This window comes from Nanorana parkeri, unplaced genomic scaffold, assembly GCF_000935625.1.
Source record: "Nanorana parkeri isolate BGI_ZX_2015 unplaced genomic scaffold, ASM93562v1 scaffold230, whole genome shotgun sequence".
NCBI lineage: Eukaryota > Metazoa > Chordata > Amphibia > Anura > Dicroglossidae > Nanorana > Nanorana parkeri.
Genome location: NW_017306498.1, coordinates 1,689,597 through 1,702,269, shown reverse-complemented (window position 1 = coordinate 1,702,269; position 12,673 = coordinate 1,689,597). Strand labels below are relative to the sequence as shown.

The window sequence follows — 12,673 nt, the reverse complement described above, 5'->3', positions numbered from 1 at the left end:
CTCTCTCTCTCCCTTCTCTCTCTCTCTCTTCCTTTCTCTCTCTCTCTCTTCCTCTCTCTTCCTTTCTCTCTCTCTCTCTCTCTCTCTCTCTTTTCCTCCCCTCTCTCTCTTCCTCCCAACTCCCCCGTCTCCAACTCACCTCACTTTAACCGCAGTCATGACCTACTCTGAAGCCTAACATTGAGATGACCCCTACAGAAGCATACCTGCCTTATCTGGCTCTGAAGCTTTTTGGAATTAAATTCTAAGTCAGTCATCGAGATTTCTAATTTTTACTACAAAAACTGAAGTGTCACAATTGTGTGGACTGGCCCCTTAAATATCCTGTCCAGCACATGGCTCAGGCCTCCCCGTGCATGTCATTGGCGGTGTCTGCTGGTCTAAGCCTGCCAGCTTCACATAAGAAACCTTTTATGGATTGAATCGGCGTCTCGCTTGCACATAAAGCACACAATCACTTTTACGGGGTGGGAGATAGATATTAATTATTGTGCTATCATGGTTGGATAAACAGAGCCGTGGGTGACTCTTGTCCAAATGCAGAAAATATATTTTATTTTAGGCTTCCCCCCTTTCATTGCGGTGCTTTCTTATCTCGTCTCTTCTCCTGTCCAAACGCAGATTTACATTTTTTACGGCACTCGGTCAAACGCTGAGTTCGTCATCCACAACGGATTCTTCTTTGAAAACAACGCTCACGACCGGGTGAAGATAAAGCTGGGCGTCAGTAAGAGCGACAGGCTGTACGCCATGAAAGCCGAGGTCCTAGCCCGAGCCGGCATCCCAACGTAAGTGGCATGTTGTGTCCTCCTTTCCATGGAACACCCCCAAAATGTTTTTATGTAACCATTGCTGTGCCCCAAACCTTGTTACGTCGCTGTACTTCATGGTGTGATGCAGCCTACCTTGCTAACAAAGGCCATTTCTGTAATAAGTCATGTGTGAGGTGACACGCTCCATTCGCCTTATGGCTCCTCAATTGCCTCCTGCTGGTATAGAAACGTAGCCTGTCACTCCAATCGACATCTCGGTTCCCCCACCATCCCCTGTGTGTGTGAGATCAAAACTGGCGGAAGTCATGAGGGTCGGGGTTTAGTGACTGATGGTTTAGCACTCGGTGAAGCTGGTTTGATTCTGTTTCACTGCCGCCGAATGGAAACTAGACAGGTAGTGCTGGACCCCAGGGTTGTCCCATTGGTATTGATATCTAGTATGTTATAATGGTGATGGTACAGGTTGTCTAGTTATGGGGCTGGCTGCTTCTACTCCCCAGAGGATTCCCACAGTTGTCATGGAGCAAAGAGGAATACTATAGCGCAGGGGTAGGCAAACTCTGCCCCCCCTCCCCCAGCTGCAATGCAACTACAAATCGGATGATGCATTGCAAGATGCCGACAGCCATAGGCATGACTCCCAGAGGCAGATGCATGGTGGGATTTGTAGTTTTACCACAACTGGAGGGCCTGAGTTTGCCTACCATAGTTTCACTTGAATGAGAACTTAGTCTCCAGGGGCTGCTGATATTGCATCCAAGATGGCGGCAGCTCTCAGTGTCTTTGGATATCTACACAAGGGGGGATTTTACAGGTCAATAACATTTATAAAACACATGAAATGCATAAATAAAGTTATGTGAAGATAATTGTTGAAATAATTGTCTGGTAATGGGGACTCTTCAAAGCAAACCTTTATTTCCAGGCTCAGGAAAAGTAACCGATTTCCTTTAACCCTTCCCCTTCCCCAAGCGGTTTATACTTCCCCTTCCTTCTCTCCTCCCCTGCTCTATTTAGTGCCAGGAGCTGAAGGGAATATGGTACTGACAGGTTAATGGGGGCATGTGACTCACTCAATGTGACCGCTCTGGGCAAATCAGTACAGCACGGTCACACACGGCAATGGACTACAATATCCTGTGTGAGCTCCCACATGACTGCTGATGGCTATATGGAGTGACAGGGGAGCAAAAGGAAGGTGCATATACACCTAGGTGAAGGTCGGAATTAAAGTGAACCTGTTGCTTTTCTCTGCATGGGGAAAATCCCAGATTTAGATTAAATCTGAACTCCAGGCAAATGTAGAAAACATGATTTAATACATTTGTTATACCTGCAAAATATTCTAGTTGCATGTAGACAAGGACGTGGATCTGTTTTGATATTTGCCTCCTGTTATAAGGTAGGGAAGCCCTAGGAAGCCAGTCAGGCTCTGCTGCATGCAAATGTGCTGACTGGAGAAATGAACGGACTCCTGACCGGAGAAAGGAATAGCGAGCAGAATGATGATTCATCAGCCTGCTGCTCCTTCATTGTCCAATCACCAGTCTGGTGCTGTGGTTTAAACCAATATGCTGATTATCATTTGTTAACTGTTGACTATAATTTGCCTGTTTACAGGTCCAGTGTGTTTGCCCTGCATGTCACAGAGCCTCCGATATCTGCTCAGCTGCTGGCCTTCCTGAGAGTCTTCTGCATGAGTGAAGGTGAGATATCTGAACTGTCTCTGATATGGCAGATGCAGTGACCCAGAGCAACCTGACCAATCGTAGATTCGCTTTTCCTTGGCTACCCTTCTCATTATCGATTTAGTTTGTTTCCCTAGTGCTCTCCTCCATGCTGGGAGCCGGTCTGCCCTCCGATCCCCGTTGCTCCCAGCGGGCATCAGAGTGGACGCAGACCCCTGCAGCCGGTGCCCAGCAGTAACAAGAGCGCCTAGCTTTCTCCTTCAGGTCCGTCCTCTGATGATTGACAGCAGGCAGTGGGCGGGTGTAAAAGCCAGCCTTCTATTGTCTATTGCAATATGAAATAGCCAATAGCAGGCTGGCTATTGCCCCCCTACTGCCTGCTGTGTTTACATTTAGCTGTTTTTTTTTGTCTTGGCCGCGGCTAAAGCTATTCAAGTGTGATGGCACCCCAAACGCCCCCCTCCCCCGCAGTCTATTTTAAATTAAGGATATTTTTTGTTTTTTATCCGATTTTATTTGAAGAAAAAAACTCTTTAGTTTAAAAAACTCAGGACGTAGCAGATTGAAAGATGAGGGAATTCTAGAGCAAAGTGTACTTACCCTCTTTGCCCTGACCTAACATCCCCCTCCACAGATACATACTTATCTAGATCCGATGGCCGCATTTCTGCTGTTTACATCCAGCAGCAAACGTCTTCACTGTCGTGGCTGCACCTGAATATTACAACCCTATAACCCGTCCCCGGCCTCGGGACACAGCCCCATAGAAGTCTTTTGGATACTAATGCACAGGCACAGCCAGGGCAGTAAAGACTTGAACCTTTGGCTGTAAACAAACATTGAAACCATGGACTTCGGATCGAGGTAAGCATGCATCTGTGGAGCGGGAGGGTTGGTTAGGTGAGGGGAAGGGGGCAAATTGTGTAAGAGCGCTCATTCTTTAAACCAAAAGGTCATTTTGAATTTGAATAATATTCCTATTACTATTGTGTAGTCATTTTTACATGCTGATATTTGCTTGATAAAACTGAGCTTTCCTTATACGCCTATAATTTAACATAAGATTTGTTTTCTCTTCCTTCCAGATGAGCTGAAGGAACACTTGATCGGAGAGCATGCAATCGATAAGATCTTCACCCTGGGGAATAGCGAGTTTCCTGTTAGTTGGGACAATGAGATCAAGCTGTGGACTTTCCTGGAGACGAGAGCTTCACTTCTGCTGAAGACCTACAGAACCACCATAGAGGTCATTTCCCAATGTTCTGTGTTGGGCCTCATGTGCTAGCTGTCATTTTGGTTGCTTACTATGGGCAGTGCTTGTATGTAACCATTATATGTATTAGGGATGCACCGATACCGGTATTTTGGTACGGAGTACGAGTACCGATTAATTTTTTTTCGGTACTCGCCGATACCAATTACAATGCGAGTACCGGAAATCTCATTCAGGAAGCCAGGTGGCGTGTAATTACCTCACCTGGCTTCCTGATTAGCCGGGAAGCCGGGCAGCGCGTATTGACTCGCCACCCGGCTTCCCGATTACCAAGAAAGTCCCCTCTCACCTCGGCATGTCAAGCCTGCCACCCCCGGGGCCTCTCCAGCCAGGAGCGGCCTTCCTCCGGTACCCAGCCAGAGCCGGCTTGCTGGCCAATCATGGAAGCCGGGCGCCGTGTAATGACGCAGCGCCCGGCTTTCTGATTGGCCGGGAGGCCAGCTCCAGGCTCCCTCGTCATGAGATGACGAGGGAGCGTGAAGCCGGTGCTTCCAGGCCAATCAGAATGCGGGCAGCGTGTAATGACGCGCTGCTCGGCTTCCTGATACGGGAAGTATCAGGCTAGCTATCGAAGCATTTGGGCGAGTAAGAGTACTCGCCCAAATACTCGGTATCGGCACCGATATCGATGCTAGTATCGGTATCGGTGCATCCCTAATATGTATACATGCTGGGAATAAAAATGTCCACTCTCCACTATTTTTAGCTTTTTTATATTCTCTTCTTCAGACGTGGTTAGATGTGAACTCTTGCACATCTCTTTTTATTTTTAAGCAGTTGTGTTGACAGGCAAGCGAGAAGGTAGTCTGGGTGATAACTGTCATCAGGACAAATGGAGAGGGTGATACTCCTTATCGGGTACACAGACAGCAATTGGGTATTGATACAGACGGCGTATCGCTGCTCACCAGTCCTTGAATGCGACTTTCTCAGACTTTGGTACCTTTTATTTTCACATGGTCATTTTGGCAGTAACATATTTTCTGTCCTTAGGTGACAATGCTCACTTACTGTACTGTATTTATGGAGGAGCAGTGTGGTCACCCTAGGACATAAACTGTGTTAGGACCACAGAACACTCTCCCTTCACTGTCATTGCCCAGCGGGGAGTTGCTTTGTAGTTTGCAGAAGATAGCTAAGAAAGCTAATACCACTGTGTGAGATTTTGGGTCTGTCCACAGGAAGTTACAAGATGTTTAACAGGAACAACAGGTATTGTTCTTTTCTTGCTGAAAGTGTGCTTAATCTGAAAAAATAGAAAACGAAGGCAGCCACCACATCTAAGGGCTGATAAGCTGGACTTTATTACATTTTTGTTCCTGGGCTTAGATGTACTTTAAAGCTGAACTGAAACCTGCTTATACTTTGGCTTTCAAGTTCCTCCTTTTCCTTCTCGTCAACATGCTAATGAAAGTTTGATAAAACCTTTCTGTTTTCATTACATACTGGAGTGTATTTAGCAAAACTGGAGCAGACAAAATCTGGAGCAGCTGTGCATGGCAACCAATCAGCTTCTCTCTTTCATTTTCAAATCTTAACTGAACAAACTGAAGATAGAAGGCGATTGGTTGCCATGGGCAACTGCTCCAGATTTTGTCTGCTCCAGTTTTGATAAATTCCCCTCACTGTATTTTAGTCCCAGTAATGTTGTCACTGGTTCCCTGTGCAGGTGGGAGAGGCCAGCAGGGTGCTACACATAGTTTTATAAAAGAGTCACAGCCCTCTGCCTCGGTATTCCTCACGAGAGCACTCATGCAGGCAGTGGGCTGGCCCTTTGGATGAGTTATGCAAATATTAATGTGCCTACATGGGTGGGTGTCAGTCTGGAGGAGTGGGTATTTCTTGGCAGACTAGGTAATGCCCATATGTGATTCTGAGCTGCCATGATCGAAAGACATGAAATCCATTGAATGGGCCGGGGACATCCTCCAGCCAGGAAATGAGGCGGGCTCTCTCTGACTTGCAGCAGCTTCTAATGCACATTGTGAGCAGCTCACAGTGTGCAGTGATATCAGAGGAAGCCATTTCAGTCCAGGAGAGAAGACGGGACAACCGTGCAAGACTGAAGGGAAGGACGGAGGTCAGATATAAGACTGAAGGGACGGACGGAGGTCAGATATAAGACTGAAGGGATGGCTGGAGTTCAGTTTTAGGAAGATCTAACCCTTCCCTACTATAAGCACAAAAAATATTGTCTCTGGATACACGTTAGGCACACATGCTTGGGGTCTCAGCTGCCGTGATGTGCGGGGTCCCTTGTGTGTCCCTGTGCCTTTAACCACTTGCTGACCGGGGTGTTTACACCCCCTTCCTGTCCAGGCCATTTTTCAGTGTTCAGCGCTGCTTTATTGCTATCACATAGGGGACTAACAAGCTCCCTATGTGATAGCTAATTTTCAGTGTCGGGTCCTCTTTATGGAGACATCAGGGGTCTTTAAGACCCCCAATGTCACCTAGGGACCCCAGAGAAGCTGATGAAGCAGAGACCTGCTTCACCAGCTTCTCTCCGGTTTCTGTACCGGAGAGTGACACTGAATGCAGGAAGTGATGTAATACACATCACTGCCTGCATTCAGAAGAGGAGGAGGAGATCAAACGGAGAACGTGTACTGAGCTCCGTTTGATCTCCGGCCACAGAACTGCTGTGCGGGTCGGGCTCGCACCGGGCACAGCGTAGCTCGGGATCGCCAGCAGCGGCTGCAACAGAGGGGGGGCGCACACCTGCACGCACATTACAAGCGATCCGGCATCTCTACAGACACACTAACGCTTGTATGTAAACAGCCATCGCTGGCTGTTTACATTCCAGGCTGATTTTCCCGCTCGTGCGCTGTGCCTAGCAGGGGGCTCGAGCGGGGCGGGATGGGACGTTTAAAAACGCCCATTCAGGAAGCCGCTGTCCGGCCGGACAGCAGGTGGTTAAGGAGGTTGTGCTGGGAAACTTTTTGCTGTTGTACTGGATACATGCTAATTCTGGTTTTATAGCCCAAAGCAACACTGTTGAGTATTTTTTCTAACAATTTCTTACATTCATTTTTTTACTCCTTTTAGGGGGACAAACACCTTTTAGAACAAGGGAACCTCTCCCTTCGCGCAGCAATGGCCATCAAGCTGCGCCTCGTGGAGAAGGAGATCTTGGAGAAAGCGGTGAAAAGCGCTTCCGATAACCGCAAGATGTACAGCAAACGCTTGGAGGACGGCGACCCTCTCCCGAAATACGAGGAAAGCAACATCGCCTTTTTGGAGAACACGGCATCAGACTCCAAACTCCCCCTGGTGCTGAGAAACCTCGACGAAGAAGACGCCGAGCCGGCGGAGCTCAACATCCAGGAGGCCCTCACCATCTCCGAATTCACCGAAAACGGTTACGTCAACGGGAAAGACTCTCTGCTCAACGGGACCAAGCCTGAAAGCGCTACCGAGCTCCCAGAGGAGGGAGCAACCAAAAACGCCAAAGAGATTTCCGCGGAGTGCACCGGCGAGGCTCAAGTGCAATTGTGAACTATTTTTGACTTTTAAGGAGATTTAGAAAGAAATACAGAGTTTTGGAAACAGTGCAGTTGCATTGCTGTGTTCACTTGTTTAACTTTTTTGGCAGATAAAGATGTTGCTGCTTTTGTTGTTTGTTTTTTACGTTGACCTTTAAAAGAAGTGTTTGATGGAGGAAAGGCGAAGTTTTGTTTTTAGCCAGCCGGTCAGGTTCCAGCGGTCACTGTGAACCAGCCCTAAACAACTGCCAGCCGGGGCTCGTTCAGCTGCTGCCGGCTATGCGGGCACTTTTCTTTCCTCCATTTTGAGTACCTGTCTAAAGGGGTAGCGCAGGGATAGGAACAATCAACATGTCTGTGGGATTTATTCTATTAAAGCCATCTTACGCTTTTTGCAAAAACAAGGTGGAAAGAAATTTGGCAAATGTTGATAGATAGAAGCCTGGACCTGCAAGAAAGGGGGTGAAGGAGATTTACACTTTTAAAGATTATTGTTTGCTTGACTTTTTTTGTTTTTTTTTCTTTTCTATGTGTTTTTAGATTTGCCATTTTTATGACAAGTTTACATTTTTAGTTTGAAGAATATAAAGGTTTGCCAATGCAGAGGTAAAGAAAAAGCATCCCTCTCCATTTCAGCAGGATCCACCTGCAGGTACGACCTGGTATAGCAATGTCTCCACTTAGATCTGACGGAGCCCCACAAGTGGCTGTAAAGATGCATGTAATGTAGAAGATTGCTGTCATGGAGGATTCTGACTGTATGTGTGTATAAGCAAAGAACAGATCAGAGGGCAATAACGAGACAGTGCGGTGTACCAACTAGAAGACCATGCTTATTCATCCATCATCAGCCCAGGACTTAAAGATCTACAAATATCTATGGGGTAGGCAACCTTGTTAACTCCAGCTGTGCCGAAACTATAAATCTAATTGTGCATTGCAAGACGCTAACATCCACAGGCATGACTCACAGAGACATGGTGGGATTTGAAGCTTCACCACAGTTGGAGTGCCAAGGTTGCCTACTCATGTAATATACATTTGTTAATGGAAACACTGACGGCAATGAGAAGAAGGGAGGAGGTCGCTTTCAGTAGTATATTGTTTTATCTTCAATGCCACTTAATGAACAGTTGTTCCCTGAATGTGGATACCTAGAAGTAGAACTGTGACCAGGCTGTAGACATTCAAATGTACACATTCCTAACAAGCAGTAAATGATTTTGAAAACAAGCCCTCATTGACCCCTATAGCTGTAGGCACGTAGGCACTGTGGAGTAATTCATCCTCACCCTGAAGCACTTAAGTCCTACAAGTCTGTTCTCAGCACTCTGCTCTCTTCCTGTGTGCCTGCTACTGTGTTTATTTTAGAGACCTGCAGGCTCTCAAGTCACTGCTGCCGGGGGGGGCAATTTATAAAGGAGCCATTTAACCTACCAGAATTTCTTTGGAGAGAGGACCGGCATACCCGGAGGAAGCCAACACAAGCACAGGGAGAACATGCACATTCCATACAGATAGTGTCCTGTCTGGGATTCGAACTGGGGACCCCAGTGCTGTAAGGCTGAAGTACTGACCAATGAAAGAGTTTTCCTGTACATTGTGAGAATAAATTCTGTCACAGTTCCTGCAGCTACGGAGGCTGGTGAAGAGCTTATTTACTGCTTGTTATGAATGATGAACTTCCACAGCCTGGCCCACAGATCTGATTGGATTATACTTGTCAGGAGGGAGAAGCATAAGGGCCTCAGTTGCTGAGTCTCCTTTTAGAAAATTCTTGCTGTTTGTCATGCTTCAGTATTTGGAGTCCTTAACCAGGAACAAAAATTTAGAGGAGGGCTTTTGATTTTTATTCCGCTTACCGAATCAGCTTAATTGTTCCGGGTTAGTACATCACAAATTGTCAGTGGGTCAGCCCAACAGCCAGGAAGTTACCATTTCAGTTCAGCAACGGCAACCACCATATTTTTCTTACAACGGGTTTACTTTAAATTCTGCCGAGACAACATGGGCTGCAGCGTGAGTTTCTTCCCGTTCTTTACAGGCAGGGTAGCAGTAGGTGGTGACCGCCGCATTGTACTGTGGTATTAGGTGCTGAGTCCACTCTTTATTTAGGGAGGTCAACCTGCAGACTGGTAGGTGGGAAGGGAGGGCTCTGGGTCCACTGTTCCTTAAGGCCTGGTTCACACCTGGGCGTTTTACTGCGCGTTCCTACACTCTGTAAAACACTCAATATGTAAAAAACCAATCATTGCCTATGGGCATGGTTCCCACCGCGCTGAAAAACGCCCTACGCCCAAAGAAGTACAGGAGCTTCTTTGTGGCGTATTGTCCGCGCGTATCCATTAGGATACAGCCAGATAGCCCTCGTAAACGCGCGTTTCTTTTACCGCAAATCGCGCGGCAAACGCGCATATTCTGTACGCCCAGGTGTGAACCCAGCCTAAAGCGTTACAAGTCTCAACACAGGCTGATGTGGCACACTGGTGCTTCTAAGTTTTCTTTGGCTTGAGGTCTGCAGAGTACATGGCGGCGATCCCCAAGATCTTGATTTAGGAGGAATTTGAGGCGTGGTCCCTGTACAGATAATGCATCTAAAGTGTGCCAACAGGAGCCTGTGTTTATCATCACTTGTATTAAACACACTCAAAAGACGACGTTCTCCAGTTAAAAGTAAACTTATTTCTACGTATAGAAGGCAGAGCTCAATTAAGAGCATCATGGGCCTGGTGCTGGTGTGGGTTGGACAGGAAGCAGCAGAGACAGCTCTCTTATTAGGCGGCTTCTCGCTTGGACTTTGCAGGGTGGCCACCTAATATGACTGATTAGACAGCCTCCAGCACCTCTGCCTGATTGTGTTCTGCCCGGTTTGCCATCGGGCATACTGAGGTGATCTGGGCTGACTGGGCCTATTTTCAATGGTGGACCAGTAGCCCTATGTTAATCTGGCCCCGACAGAAGGGGAGGGGGGGGGACTGTTTGACATGTAGCCCTCAGCTCAGCAACTAATGTCAAAGCTGTGTGATGTCTGAGACCTTATCTCGGATCAAATGTGCTGATATGGACTGGTTGTTGGGAAAAGGTATTTGTTTAGTTAGTACATTTTCAAGCAAGCAATTGTCATTAGCACCACTAATTTCTGGAAAGGGCTTAGACCAACACCAGCCCTTCCGCATACTATAGCGATCTATGGCTTGAAAATAATTTTCCTCCTTTCAGCAGCACTGGGGATAGTCTTAACAAGCTTTTCATGTAGCAATCAAGATGCATTGAGTGCTAAGTGGCATGTCAGTAAGTGTTGTCAGGTGCCTCCAGTTAGATCTTTCTGGAGTTAGTAGTAATCGGGCACATAGAAGTGGACCAGTTCTGTCATGTTGCATATGATTCATAGCTTCTTCAGTTCTAAGTGATAGGAACATACCCCAGCATTTATATCCACACAGGTAGCAATGCAATGCTGGGTGTATGTTCCCGACATTCATTAGAACTGAAGAAGTGGCTTGGAGAAGCTACGTAACGTCTTCAACATCCCAGAACACATCCAGTTCATTGTGGCGAAGTACTACTAGCTCTACCAGGAGCTGGATAAATGAGGCCCTTCAATGGCTTTATGGAGGATATGTTCATAGCCCAGCATATTTAGGTACTAAGACTTCATGGGTGACCATGTGGAAAGACAGCCACATCCTGGTGCCCGAGGATCCGTGCTGCTGCAACCTACTTAGCCTTCAGCATTAATCGTTGTTGTTTTTTAATTTCTACACCAATTTGTATCAGAGGGAGGAGAAACGCTTCTGACCTTCTCGTGTTGACCATTTGCAAGATGCATCTCCCAGGACCATCCAGCTGATCCTTTACTCGTAGCCACCAGCCAGGATCAAGCCTCCAGGTCCATTGCATGTTGACTTTTTCCAGCTCAGTCACTTTACTGATAACAAAGCCCAACGATTGGCTGGACCGCCCTGGAAGATACATCTAGAAAGAGGAGGTCCGAGATGTTTTTCTTGATGGCATGGGCATCTGTCACAAGGTAACATACATGTGCGGGGAAACTCCAAAGGAAATCTGCTGTGTTCCGACTCCATTATTAGTTCTAGTCCAGTGTACTTTGCAGTGAATAGATTTCAGAACCAAGATCTTAGAACCAAAAGGATGGCAGCTGTTATCTGAGACTTCTCCCTCAAGGGGTTTTGCCTCCAGGAGAGATACCCTTCTGCTAAACCTCTCCCGAAGTTGGCCGATTCAAGCTGAGCAAATGATATAAGGAAAAAAAACTCCTACGTTGGGGATATTTTAGTGAAAACTTCATGTCAGAATGATCGGTAGATTCAGAGAACTCAACTGATGAAGTTATATGCAGATCTTGATCTGGATGGCGTTGATGACCAATAGGGAGGCTTAAGAGGAGGGGGATGGGCAGGGCCAAGATTGACGTTTACAGGAAAACTTGAAATTTGCTTATAACTTCAGCTGCATTGATCCTGTTGGCAGACATTTTTTTTTACATTGAAGATGACCTCTGCTTATATACTTTTCATATGTTTAGTTTGAAGCAGGTTTACTTTAAAGAAAATGTTGGCCCTTGACACAAAGGAGTAATAGAAGTATTTGGTTTAAGTTAATATATATGTGTAAATACAAAAATATATATATATTTTATGACAGTGAATCACATTACAGCACACTCAGTCACTGGGAGTTCGGAGGCGTACGGGTTCGCACAAAGCTTTAGCCAGTGCAGTCTTGGAGGGGCTGAGGGTTATTGGGGTACACCTCCCAAGTGACAGGTCAGGATTGATTCTCGGCTCCTCTGGTTCTCAAGGTAGCAAGACCTTGTCAAAGCTACTTCTTTTTTTTTTTCCCTTGAAATCTTCATTAAAAGAGATGTGAACGAATTGTGGTGTCGTGTTATTTCTCTGTGCTTGTTTGTGACTTGGGCCTCATGGGTGCCTGTGCAATGGAAAATTTGGGGTGTTTACCCACCAGGGAGCAACAGATGCTGCATATAGGGGACCATAGATAGCAAAGCCTGTATAGGGCTGTATGAGGGTATAGGCTGGTGCTTGGGTGAACACACTCATGCATATGGATCTACAATCCCAAATGCAGACAGTACGTCCATACGCATGCATGTGTTTTAGGCAAGTACCCGCTCACAACCTTATACGACCATTGATGTCTATGGGTCATCTCTACATTGCACCTGTTGCTGCCGGGTGGGTAAATATACCTGAATTTTACATTGTCTGGAGTCTGGACCCTTACAGGGCAACTGCAGGTAGACTGCTAAATATGCAGGCAGACAAACATCAGTATGGCTTCTGTGTATGAGAGCCTCAGTTTTCATAGTCACAGCACCTGAAGCTTGCAGAAAACTACAGGAGGGAGTGGAGAAAAAAAACAGTCACCCTGCACATGGAGAGGGAGCAGCAGTGAATGGTATTTATTACA

The 12,673-nt window shown here is 46.6% G+C and overlaps 1 protein-coding gene across 1 annotated transcript; it reads left to right on the top strand.

Moving 5' to 3' along the window:
- Positions 1–562: 562 nt before the first annotated feature.
- Positions 563–7,412, top strand: LOC108786862 (histone-lysine N-methyltransferase setd3-like; the record flags this gene model as incomplete). Its single annotated transcript, XM_018556254.1, has 4 exons — positions 563–788; positions 2,394–2,479; positions 3,547–3,707; positions 6,786–7,412. Coding segments are annotated over 4 exons (923 nt in total), but the record flags the coding sequence as incomplete, so codon positions are not given.
- Positions 7,413–12,673: the final 5,261 nt, after the last annotated feature.